The 13,702-nt window shown below is 40.0% G+C and overlaps 1 protein-coding gene across 2 annotated transcripts; it reads left to right on the plus strand.

Moving 5' to 3' along the window:
* The first annotated feature begins 491 nt into the window (after window positions 1-491).
* zgc:194655 (Ubl_ubiquitin_like domain-containing protein) lies at window positions 492-8,578 on the plus strand. 2 transcript variants are annotated; one of them, XM_024012542.2, is made up of 5 exons: window positions 492-729; window positions 3,694-3,747; window positions 5,307-5,438; window positions 6,263-6,403; window positions 6,623-8,578. In XM_024012542.2, exons 1-5 carry the CDS (start codon window positions 561-563, stop codon window positions 6,736-6,738), a joined length of 612 nt encoding a protein of 203 aa, XP_023868310.1. In that variant the 5' UTR covers window positions 492-560; the 3' UTR covers window positions 6,739-8,578. The 2 variants fall into 2 exon arrangements, with proteins under 2 accessions (XP_023868310.1, XP_023868318.1); XM_024012550.2 differs by lacking the exon at window positions 3,694-3,747.
* Window positions 8,579-13,702: the final 5,124 nt, after the last annotated feature.

Below are 13,702 nucleotides of genomic sequence, written 5' to 3' on the forward strand. Positions count from 1 at the left end.
CACACACACCACAACAACACACACAACACACACAACACACACACACACCACACTACCACACACACACACACACACACACACACACACACACACAATTTAAACCACCTATTGTATGCTCCTTTGAGACCTCTCTTTTTTATACATGACCCTAAACATGATTGGATGTTAATTGCTTAAAACTCAGGAACTACACCTTTGTGGAAGCACCTGCTTTCAATATACATTGTATTTCTCATTTACTCAAGTGCTTGGTTTATTTTGGCAGTTACCTACCTGTATGTTGTAAGATGTGCTAAAAGTTTTGGGAAAAATAAGATACAAATTAGAATTTTATTCCAAATGCCAATTTGAACCACTTCTGTGTATATATATATATAGCTTGTGATATAGCTTATATATATATATATATATATACACACATAAGTATTTATTACGTTGTTTTATTAGTATTCTTCCATATTGACACAACCTCTATGATTTTACCAGGAGCCCAGTTTATAGATGATCATAGGGCAGAGCTTATTCAGAGGGTCAGTCCGGTAGAGCCCATTGCAGATGTCATGCTCTCACAGAGACTGATCCATTCAGAGGTTTATTCTAACATCCTGGCTGCCAGAACCAGCCAGGACAAAATGAGGGCGCTATACGAAGCCATGTCCACTCAACCCCAGAAGGAGGCACTCTACAGCATCCTGGTGAAGGACTATTCTTGGGTCACTCAGGACATCCGTAAGTATCACAAGCTCTATCGGCTCTGCCAGCTACCACTAAGCCATAAGGTACCGTTATCTCTCTGCATACAGTATGCACACCAGACCTGGTTAGAAAACAGTTGCATTTTGTCGTTTATTTGAAAATACCAACCTTTCAAATAGTCAAAGTTGTCGAATATAGAGAATCAACTAAAAGGCAATTATTTCCTTTGATAATCAAATACAGGTCTCAGAAAATCTAATAATATTTGAAAGTATATTGAATACCTCTCAGAAAAAACAAATAATATTTTAAGGTATTTAAGTGATTTGAAAACAAAAATAATATTTACTTGGTGGCTGCCAAATGCTGTATTTGATGAAGAACGAAAAACTACAACAATTAGTTGAATTAGTCTAAATATATGATCATTAGCACATTACTTTGTGATTACTATAGCAACGTTGTTGTTACATAGGACTTTAGGAACCTGGGTCCTGTTTAGGAGAATGGAAATTTACAGAATGTTCAAACCTACATGTATTGTGTAGATCTAATATGATCCACTGCCAGATGGATTGGAATTAAAATACTTAAAAATGTAGTCACTTTCTAAGATCTGTATTTAAATAGTTTTAAAATTGTAATTTTTGGGATCTGCATTCAAATAGTTGTCACCTCCAAAGTAACTATTTGTTACTTTCCCAAAATAGTTACTTTCCACAAAGCATATTTACAACTATAGTTATCTCAGGTCTGCTTGACAATGTACGAATGAATCAGTTGAGCTATACAAAAGGAGCCAATTCGATAGCACCATTGGTGACATTTTAAGTTAGCTGTGGAGTGAGTTTACTGCACATTCTTATATCTGTCAAAGATGGTGGATAAATGAAGATGTCCCACTCAGACCGTTTACCATTGAAGAAAGGCGGTGGCTCTCCCATTGTCACCAATGCATTAGCAGCTGGGTCTGGTCTGCTTAAAAAATAGCGAGTGGGATGTCTCGCTTCCTCTTCCGTCTATGTCTCCGTTACACAATAGCTCCTTTATGATCCATGTAGATCAGGGATGGGCAACTGGCGGCCCGTGGGACCGTGGACCAATTTGACAAATATATATATATATATATACTGGACCAGTCAAAAGTTTGGACACACCTACTCATTCCAGGGTTTTTCTTTATTTTACAATTTTTTTACATTGTAGAATAAAAGTGAAGACATCAAAACTATGAAATAACACATATGGAATCATGTAGTTACCAAAAAATGTGTTCAACAAATCAAAATATATTTTATTTTTGAGATTCTTCAAAGTAGCCACCCTTTGCCTTGATGACAGCTTTGCACACTCTTGCCATTCCTGTGGTGGGAGAGCCAGTTTCATCATAGCGCTTGAGGGTTTTTGCGACTGCACTTGACGAAACATTCAAAGTTATTGACATTTTCTCGGATTGACTGACCTTCATGTCTTAAAGTAATGATGGACTGTCATTTCTCTTTGCTTATTTGAGCTGTTCTTGCCATAATATGGACTTGATCGTTAACCAAATAGGGCTATCTTCTGTATACCACCCCTACCTTGTCAGAACACAACTGATTGGCTCAAACGCATTATGAAGGAAAGAAATTCCACAAATTAACTTTTACCAAGGCACACCTATTAATTGAAATGCATTCCAGGTGACTACCTCATGAAGCTGACTGAGAGAATGCCAAGAGTGTTCAAAGCTGTCATCAAGGGTAAGGGTGGTGACTTTGAAGAATCTCAAACATAAAATATATTTTGATTGTTGAACACTTTTTTGGTTACTACATGATTCCATATGTGTCATTTCATAGTTTTGATATCTTCACTATTAAAAATAAAGAAAAACACTTGAATGTCCAAACTTTTGACTGGTACTATATATATATATATATATATATATATATATACTGTATATCATTTTTATTTTTGGAACTCAGTCAACTGATTGTTGAGCGTTAGAATAATAGAATACACAAGGTGCCCATTTAAGCAACATTGTTTTTAGATTGGTAAGTTAGCTGGCCGCTAGACTATCTAAACTTGTATAAGCATGGTTGAATTACTGACTGAGGTGGAGCCCATTGATCATCAGTTATCATATTAAAAACTGCAAACATTTGCCTCCACCCTATCGCAAAATGTGTAGAATTGCYGGAAATGAATTGGCATGAATCATGCGCACTGATATGAAAATATAGATATATTTATACTTTTCGTATTCCTATTTAGTATTGATGCATTTCACTTAACACAACATGTGCAAACCTGACAATTCAGCCCGATGATTGAATCACTCTAACGAGGTATGTGTCGCTAGGTGTAGCCTACGACTCATATTGATAACCAGGTCAATACAATATGGCTTGACTGACTCGTCAAATGTGACAGGTACTCTGATGTTAAAAWTGTAAAATCATTTAGTGTTCAGGTAGTCTAAACTTTGTAGTAATCATGGCTGAAATACCGACTGGGCACACAGGGCATGCACCTAGGGGCCCTGATTTCCGGGGCCCCCAATGATATTGTTAGTCACTCACAGTCAGATGATTTCATATGACCACAGCGCAAGTCATGTGGAATTGCACGAAATTAGCTTTAAAACTGCACATTTTTCTCCCCACCCCATGGCAAAATGTGTAGAATTGCAGGACTTTTTTTTTTTTACTGCACATTTATCTCCCCTGCCAAAGAGAGGGCCTTTAAAATGTTTTACCAAAAATCTCGCTTAGGGCCCCCCAAAAGGCTCGGCCCTGGATAGAGGGAACAGAACCTAATGTACTGTATCAAGATCTATAAAATAGAACTGCACATATACTGTAAACATTGAACCACCGGGAAAAACATCACTATTACAATGTATTAAACTGTTTGGTCTCAGATAACATGGAGTAGTCTACTGTATGAGTAAGGCAGTCATTTCAAGTGCATTAGTTTCTCAAATATGGTGTGTTTCTTCTATTAAAACAGATAGAATGAGGATATTGCCGCTGGGAAAAAGTGCATCAGGAAACACAATCCTTGGTGAGAGATATTCCTTCTGAGTCTAACTTCTCTGTTACACACGTAAAACAGAAATTAAAATGGCAAAGTGCAGCCAGAAGATGCATCCAGGGCTAAGTTAGAGTCAGAGTTCATTACAAAAATGTAAAATGAATAAATGAGAAGTAGGTGAAGTGTCAAATTATAATTGTCAGTATAATTGTAAGTGTGTAGAAACAGCTTTGTATGGCCTGCCTATATGCATATATATATGATCAATATATATATATAATGATGATCAATATACACTGCTCAAAAAAATAAAGGGAACACTTAAACAACACAATGTAACTCCAAGTCAATCACACTTCTGTGAAATCAAACTGTCCACTTAGGAAGCAACACTGATTGACAATAAATTTCACATGCTGTTGTGCAAATGGAATAGACAAAAGGTGGAAATTATAGGCAATTAGCAAGACACCCCCAATAAAGGAGTGATTCTGCAGGTGGTGACCACAGACCACTTCTCAGTTCCTATGCTTCCTGGCTGTTTTGGTCACTTTTGAATGCTGGCGGTGCTCTCACTCTAGTGGTAGCATGAGACGGAGTCTACAACCCACACAAGTGGCTCAGGTAGTGCAGCTCATCCAGGATGGCACATCAATGCGAGCTGTGGCAAGAAGGTTTGCTGTGTCTGTCAGTGTAGTGTCCAGAGCATGGAGGCGCTACCAGGAACAGGCCCAGTACATCAGGAGACGTGGAGGAGCCGTAGGAGGGCAACAACCCCAGCAGGACCGCTACCTCCGCCTTTGAGCAGGAGGAGCACTGCCAGAGCCCTGCAAAATGACCTCCAGCAGGCCACAAATGTGCATGTGTCTGCTCAAACGGTCAGAAACAGACTCCATGAGGGTGGTATGAGGCCGACGTCCACAGGTGGGGGTTGTGCTTACAGCCCAACACCGTGCAGGACGTTTGGCATTTGCCAGAGAACCATGCTCTGGACACTACACTGACAGACACAGCAAACCTTCTTGCCACAGCTCGCATTGATGTGCCATCCTGGATGAGCTGCACTACCTGAGCCACTTGTGTGGGTTGTAGACTCCGTCTCATGCTACCACTAGAGTGAGAGCACCGCCAGCATTCAAAAGTGACCAAAACAGCCAGGAAGCATAGGAACTGAGAAGTGGTCTGTGGTCACCACCTGCAGAATCACTCCTTTATTGGGGGTGTCTTGCTAATTGCCTATAATTTCCACCTTTTGTCTATTCCATTTGCACAACAGCATGTGAAATTTATTGTCAATCAGTGTTGCTTCCTAAGTGGACAGTTTGATTTCACAGAAGTGTGATTAACTTGGAGTTACATTGTGTTGTTTAAGTGTTCCCTTTATTTGAGCAGTGTATATATATAATTATTTCCTGAAATATATATATTTTTATGAAAGACATTTAAATTGTGGGATAATAATAATAATGTCTGTAAGAAAATGTTTATTTTGGGGGGTAGCGGCCAGGGGGGGCACGTAAACAGCATTTTAAAACGACCACCCAAGTTGCTAAGTCTGCTCCTGCATTTATATTTGTATATTTTTATAGTGGAAGGACTGAGACAGGAGAGAATGGCAACCAGCATGGGCCATACAGAGGAGGAGATGAACATTACCAGAGTGCTGCAGCTGAAACAGAATGTTGTCGAGCGAGAACCAGAGAAACTATCAAGGAAGTCAGGTAAGCAGGTAGAACTATATGCAGAATTGAACACACATACTTACTAGGCAATGTCAAGAAATCAATGATGATAGACTATATTAAAACTACAATTAGAAATGAAACATAAAATTGCGTAGGAATATAAAAACAACAGCGAAATACCTGAGGAGTTCAGGTAGGCAGGTGGAACTGTAGAATGCAGAGTACAATACACTGGGCAATATCAAGATATCAATGTATGAAAAAATGAAAGGTGACAAATAACGTGCATTTTCAAGTAGTATAAACAGTACAAAGTCAACATAAGCCTGTTAGCATTCCCATAGACTTAACATTGGTGGGTTAGCTACTTAGCATTGTGGAACAACAGAAAATATTTCGATCCTGACCTAATGTTATGTTCATAAAAACATCTCAGCACTATTTCTGTCTTTTGTCATTGATACTCTGTGTCTAACAAGATTGCCCTTTCAAGTAATGAGTCTCTGTGAAAGCAAACACAGAGTTCCTGTCCGACTACATTGCAGACGTTGTATTGCATCAACTAATGGTTGCATACCACGTCATCGACTGTTTAGTCGGGCATCAGATGGATATATCATATGATGTGGTTAGCTGATATGTTAAAAACCTATCCAGGCGTTGTAAAATCTGGAATGCTTCACTAATGTAGTCAGGCAGGGCCTCAGAGACCGCTGATGATAAGTCTCAAAGAAAAAAAATCTACACGAATTCAATATGTTTATGACCACGACTTGCAAATTATACATAAATGCCCTTGAATGTAATTTAGTCTAAACCTTGATTCGTGAATTAATAAAGTTTGTTTTGATCCCGTTCAGAAACATTCCACGTTAGAGTGAACGGACTGAGAGGGGAGATAATGGAAATCGACGTGGGCCATACAGAGGAGGAGATGAACAATACCACAGTGCTGCAGCTGAAACAGAAAATTGCCCAGAGACTACCAGGCTGGGACATAGGTAGGCAGGTTGAACTCTACAATACAAATTTAGAACAAACATACTGGACAATGTACGTAATGATATTTATGGAATTTGATGGTTTATCACTAGGGGAACAAGGGAACTCCCAACATATTGACTAACATTGTGATAAACAGTTCATAATAACATTTACAGTAATGTGTGTACCACCTTATTAATGACAACCATACGCTGAACTCTCACCTCTTTACGCAGAAACCCTGACGATGAGATACACATGCAAGACTCTGGAAGACTCACGCCTGCTCTCCTGTTACGGAATCCAGGACAAGTCTCTCATTAATCTAGTGCTTGATAAATATAGAGAATAGAGCATCTTCACCAGTCACATCATCCCACTACACTACACTCAAAAGAATGCTGGGTTGTTTGGTTGACCCTGGGTTGCAGGCGTTGGGTCACTTAGATGGGTTGTTTTCTTTAAAAACTGCTGGGTTATTGATGCTGCGTTATTGGTGTATGAGTTCCCTTAAAGCATATGTAAGTCCCATTGTTGGGATACAATAAGGTGGTATACCTTATTATAATATGTAATAAATAATTCAATGTATAAAATGCAAATAAAATAAAGGACAATTTGAATTTGTGGTATGTAAGCTTAACATGATCAAATGGGATGACATTTACTCTCACAGTGTGGCCAATACGATCTAGCTGAATGCCACACCGCTAAAAAGCGACACCTTTTGAAAATAACCTTACATTCAAAATGACCCAGCTGCTTTGTCAACTCAGCATGAGAGTTAAAAATACCCATCTGATGGTTAAATTAACCCTTGTTTGGGTAATCCGAGATACCCAATTTGTTGGATTAGCCACACAACTCAAATGGGTGTGATTTGTCCCAGCTCTAATTTTTACCCAGCTCTGGGTTACCAAATAACCCAAATTGTGTTGTTTTTAACACCAATTCTTTGGTTGAGTGGTTCTCAAACTCTGGTCCATAGGATGTTGCTAGCTGGTCCCTGAGATGGTTAATGGACAATCATTTAGTCAGTTTTACAGTGCTAGTTTAATGTAGGCCGTCACACAAGGAAGAAAAATCACGTTGAGAAACACTGCACAACCTTGCCTCACTCTGGTGTATATGGTCAGGGTAAGAATGTATTTGATTTAGGTCACCCGTCAAAGAGACAGGTTCTTAACAAAATAGGCCCTGTTGTTAAGAAAGGTCTGCTTTATATTTACAGTGGCTTGACTTACTCCAWAGTTTGTTGTGTTACAGCCTAAATTCAAAATGTATAATATAATCTCTCACCCAACTACACACAATAACCCATAATGACAAAGTGAAAACATGTTTTTAGAAATGTTTGCACATTTATTTAGAATGGAAAACAGAAATATCTCAATTACTGCCTGTAATTCCATGAGTCAAACAGATATTCAAATCAATACATATGTCACGCCTGCGCCGGCTCTTCCCCCCTGGCGCTCGAGGGTGCCAGGCTGCCCTGCTTTACGCACTCCTGCCACCATTTACGCACACCTGCCTTCCCTCGTCACGCGCATCAGCGATATTGGACTCACTCAATCTCCTGTTTATTACCTAGCCTATTTTTGTCAGTTCCCCAGCTCTGTTCCCCGCTGCTGCATTGTTTGTCGTCTGTCTTTGTGTTTCCCAGTTCTGACGCTGTTCCTGTCCTGTTGCATGTCCGTTCCTAATTAAATGTCAACTCCCCGTACCTGCTTCTATTCTCCAGCGTCATTCCTTACAGAATGCAGCAGCCAACACACAAAGCATCGGGGAGTACTGGCGTTCCGGTTGGTGGTGACGTCGGTCCTGGGTCGCCGCCGATGGAACCGGGGGTGCTTAGCCAGCTCGTCAGGCTTCCACGCCCTAGCTGGCTCGAGAGGTTTCCTTGCCCCGGTTGGCTCGGAAGGTGCCCATCCCACGTCGGGCCTCAGCTTGATCGCCAGGTCTTGTTCGCCCAGCCGGCCCAGGAGTTTTCTTGTTTTGTTGGTGACGTCGGGCTTGGATTCCGCCACCGATGGAACCGGGGGTGCCTAAGCCAGCTCGTCCTGTTCCACGTCCTAGCTGGCTCGAGAAGTTTCCTTGCCTCGGTTGGCTTGGCAGGTTCCCATCCCACGTCATGCTCAGCCGGATCTTCGGGCTTCCACGCCGCAGCGGGAACGACAGGCGTTCATGCCTCAGCCGGATTGTCAGGCTCCCACGTCCCTGCTGGTTCGTGGGGAGTTTACCTCAGCCGGCTTGCCCAGTGCCCATGTCTCATTTCATGCCTGCTCCGGCTCTTCCCCCCTGCATTAATGCCCTACATTAAGCACTCACTCAAACCTCTCGAGCCATCATTTACGCACACCTGCCTTCCCTCGTCTTTAGTAATATTTTATATATCCTTCACTTGGTCTTTACTATGGTCTGCTCTTCATGTTTATCCCTGTGGAGTGTGTCAAARCTTTATACTGATGTAAATGCTTGTGATTCAGGTACCTACTGTTTCAAAGAAGTCCCATGATTAWACAGAGGGGGACYTTCACCTTCAGAGCCACTTTCTCTCCTCAGTACAGACCGACTGTGGCTGCTGTCCTGGSGGTCTCTGCTGATGTGTGTCTCCTGGCTGCCCTGATGGTCACCTACAGGGTGACATTTTTATKCAGATCAAAATMATCCTGTGTTGTCTCAATCCTGTTTCTCCATTCAAATTTGTTCCTCAATCTAAGACAGAAAATATTCRGACCAAATGTCATGGGATCATACTGTATAACATGAACTTTGTAGCATAGCGTTAGAAAGTTATAAAATATTTAAGTGTCACTCTGCAATGATACAATAATTGACTATACAAAATACAGATTTTAAAAACTACATTGTTGACCACTAAAATAGAATTTGAGAGATTTGTTTCCATTTTGTCTRAAAACTAKATCCAAAAATGAGGGACTCATTTAACACAACACAGGGTKATTTTGATCTGGATTTAAAAACCTGGGCCAATGAGGTACCGCTCATCCAGACTCAGGGTGCATGCTGCCCCTGAGGCCCCCGGGTTTCTGCAGTTGCACTCAACCCTATGTGATTCAAAATAATACTGATGGAAACTAGGTGACCATAATAGCACAGGCTTTGATGATTTAATACAGCAGGAAATCAACTATTCATTAAGTTGAACTGAGCAAATAGCAAAGCTTAGCAAAGCTCAGGTTTTCTATGATCGTTCCCTTGATTTGTTTTTKATGAGATTTCACTTTCTCTGCCATTATGATCTGACATGCCTTTTGTAATATTCAACCTTATTAATATCCTTCTCTTGATATTTATTATGTCTTTACTCTGGAGGATAAGACCTTAAAACTTTGCACTGGTTTTATGCTGCACGTGTCGGAATTAGGAAACTCAAACATTTCTGTCTTGAAAACTCGTTGTAGGAAGATGTGTCGCATTCAAGACAACTCGGAACTCGAATACTCTAACATTTCGGACTTGGAAACTCGTAGAAATATGAGGTCCAAGTTTCCCACTTAGAAAATATCAAAATCAACCAATTAGAAGCTCTACGCAAACAACTTAGGCAAATTTGAACTCAGAGGTTCTGAGTTTCCAAGTTACCTAGTGTTTACAAGAAGTCACACAATCTAACACAGGCCCACAGTGACCTGCAGTTGCACTTTCCCCAATGTGATTCAAAGGACTGCTGATGGAAACTGGGAATCCATTATGGGTTTCTCACATTTATTGTTGGAAATTAATTTGATACATGTTCAGTAATTGTTGAAAATGTCCAGTGGAAGCTATAGGAACTGCAAGGATATTTCTATTAAAACGGCCATGCCATAGAATACAAATGGAAAACAGATTGACCTCAAAAATAAAATTCCCTGGATGGATTGTGCTCGGGGTTTCGCCTGCCAAATCAGTTCTGTTATACTCACAGACTTTATTKAAACAGTTTTAGAAACTTGAGAGTGTTTTCTATCCAAATCGAATTATATGCCTATCCAAGCTTCTGGGCCTGAGTAGCAGGCAGTTTACTTTGGGCACACTTTTCATCCGGACGTGAAAATAGCGCCCCAAGCCACCATCCTAGATACTAGTACATGAGTAGTACATAACAGTGTAATAGTGTAGTACTACAGTACGGACCTGTCTTGACAGCCTCGTTTGAAACTATAAAGCTTCTTGTTTATTGTCAGAACAAGCCTTCCGGATTTTTTGTTGTACTTTATATAAAACATCAGTGACTCTTTGATTCACCAAAGGTTCTTGTTCTCTACAGTTTAACATAAACAATATTTTCCTCCCCTCTCAAAATATACTTTTGGATAATTAGCATTTAAATAAATAAATAAAAAAGAATACTAAAATAGCCAATGTATCATCGTGTCATATACAGTTGAAGTCGGAAGTTTACATACACCTTAGCCAAATACGTTTAAACTCAGTTTTTCACAATTCCTGACATTTAATCCTAGTAAAAATTCCCTGTTTTAGGTCAGTTAAGATCATCACTTTATTTTAAGAATGTGAAATGTCAGAATAATAGTAGAGAGAATGAATATTTGAGATTTAATTTCTTTCATCACTTTCCCAGTGGGTCAGAATTTACATACACTCAATTAGTATTTGGTAGCATTGCCTTTAAATTGTTAAACTTGGGTCAAACGTATCTGGTAGCCTCCACAAGCTTCCCACAATAAATTGGTGAATTTTGGCCATTCCTCCTGACAGAGCTGGTGTAACTGAGTCAGGTTTGTAGGCCTCCTTGCTCGCACACGCTTTTTCAGACCTGCCCAAAATGTTCTATAGGATTGAGGTCAGGGCTTGTGATGACCACTCCAATACCTTGACTTTGTTGTCTTTAAGCCATTTTGCCACAACTTTGGAAGTATGCTTGGGTCATTGTCCATTTGGAAGACCCATTTGCGACCAAGCTTTAGCTTCCTGACTATGTTTTGAGATGTTGCTTCAATATATCCACATAATTTCCCCTCTTCATTATGCCATCTATTTGGTGAATGCCATCTACTGTGGAAGTGCACCAGTCCCTCCTGCAGCAAAGCACCCCTACAACATGATGCTGCACCCCCGTGCTTCACGGATGGGATGGTGTTCTTCAGCTTGCAAGCGCCCCCTTTGTCCTCCAAACATAACGATGGTCATTATGGCAAACAGTTCTATTTTAGTTTCATCAGACCAGAGGACATTTCTCCAAAAAGTACAATCTTTGTCCCATGTGCAATTGCAAACCGTAGTCTGCCATTTTTATGGCGGTTTTGGAGCAGTGGTTCTTCCTTGCTGAGCGGCCTTTCAGGTATGTCTATATAGGACTTGTTTTACTGTGGATATAGATACCTTTGTACCTGTTTCCTCCAGCATCTTCACAAGGTCCTTTGCTGTTGTTCTGGGATTGATTTGCACTTTTCACACCAAAGTAGGTTCATCTCTAGGAGACAGAACGCGTCTCCTTCCTGAGCGATATGACGGCTGCGTGGTCCATGGTGTTTATACTTGCGTACTATTGTTTGTACAGAGAACGTGGTACCTTCAGGTGTTTGGAAATTCTTCAAGGATGAACCAGACTTGTGGAGGTCTACAATTTTCTGAGGTCTTGTCTGATTTCTTTTGATTTTCCCATGATGTCAAGCAAAGAGGCACTGAGTTTGAAGGTAGGCCTTGAAATACATCCACAGGTACACCTCCAGTTGACTCAAATATGTCAATTAGCCTATCAGAAGCTTCTAAAACCATGACATAATTTTCTGGAGTTTTACAAGCAGGTTTAAAGGCACAGTCAACTTAGTGTATGTAAACTTCTGACCCACTGGAATTGTGCTACAATGAATTATAAGTGAAATAATCTGTCTGTAAACAATTATTTCAAAAATGTACTTGTGTCATGCACAAAGTAGATGTCCTAACCGACTTGCCCAAACAATAGTTTGTTATTAAGAAATTTGTGGAGTTGTTGAAAAACAAGTTTTAATAACTCCAACCTAAGTGTATGTAAACTTCCGACTTCAACTGTACATCATAACCCGAGGGGGGTCTAAATTGTTGTTCATTTGTTGCATATACATTTTTTTAGTACCTAGATATTGTGTTATATGTTAAAATGTCTAATAAACAACTATATTGTATACATTAATAATATTGTTTTGTCAGAAATATATAAATATAATAATAGTGAAGTTTTACCTGTACCTGTATGCAGACGATACAGTTGTGGACTCTATCGCCCGCCCCACTGATCATGCTCTATCTGAACAACAGTATGCTTTCATTATTTTGCAGAAAAAATGTATTGACCTTCAATTATTATTGAATATGTGTAAAACTAAGTATATGTTGTTTTCTAGAGTGTACAAAAATATTCTAATGATTGAAGTGTATTTACGTACCTAGTATGGTGTATCAGTATAGACGTTAAGTTGTCTTTTTAAAACATCGTACACCTGCCGACCGTGTCAGCGTGCATTGCGCCCGGTCTGCCACAGGAGTCGCTAGAGCGTGATGGGACAAGAACATCCCTGCAGGCCAAACCCTCCTCTAAACCGAACAACGCTGGGCCAATTGTGGATAACTTCAAGGCACGCTTTGATGACTTCACTGTTGGAAGAGAACTGCTGCTGCTCATCCAGAACCCCTTCTTGGTCACAAATGTGAGAAAGTTGTCAGGAGAAGCAAAACAGATCTTCAGATGGGTAGATGTTGCGTCACGGAAATTTAGTATAACATGTTTCCTAAGTCGTAGACGACTATGTTTGTTACTARGCTGTACCACAGCGCAGATAAAGGATGATATCTTTGCCGCCTAGGAAATTTGTGTCACTGGACCTTCTCAATTAGTAGTTGAGTACCCCTGCACTACACTGTCTGTCCCTGCATGTCTGATAACCTATCCAGTGTATAGCCTACAGATCTCACTGTCAGACTGTTCTTGATATTTGTCTCAGAAGAGTCTACATCTTTTAAATATTCGTCCATGCACATTTATGTCCATGAATTTGCCCTTTGATATTACAATGTCCTTGAATTTGTTCGTATTCTAATATTTTATTAATGTTGTTGCATTTTTGTTGCATTGTCAAGGATTGTTTAGTGGCACAAAATGAACACAGTTATTACTGTCACTGTTTTAAAACAAAGCATTTCTCCACTTCTATACCACTTAGATTTACTGTATATTGAAAGCTACATGTTACTGATGCTTAAAAGCTCATCTTTCATGCATGATGTGTTAGCCTAGTCCTTTTACATATAATGGAATGTTTGATAAGATATCAGTTAAGATCTGCACAGGCTCGGTATAAAGGGAC

This window comes from Salvelinus sp. IW2-2015, linkage group LG3 (assembly GCF_002910315.2).
Source record: "Salvelinus sp. IW2-2015 linkage group LG3, ASM291031v2, whole genome shotgun sequence".
Classification (NCBI taxonomy): Eukaryota; Metazoa; Chordata; class Actinopteri; order Salmoniformes; family Salmonidae; genus Salvelinus; species Salvelinus sp. IW2-2015.

What these genes read in the sequence shown, in the direction of transcription:
- zgc:194655 (XM_024012542.2), top strand. Translation starts at nt 561, where the DNA reads ATGCTCTCACAGAGACTGATCCATTCAGAGGTTTATTCTAACATCCTG. An exon ending in TTGGGTCACTCAGGACATCC is followed by an intron (nt 730 to 3,693) that starts GTAAGTATCACA and finishes CTATTAAAACAG; the next exon opens with ATAGAATGAGGATATTGCCG. An exon ending in GAAACTATCAAGGAAGTCAG is followed by an intron (nt 5,439 to 6,262) that starts GTAAGCAGGTAG and finishes GATCCCGTTCAG; the next exon opens with AAACATTCCACGTTAGAGTG.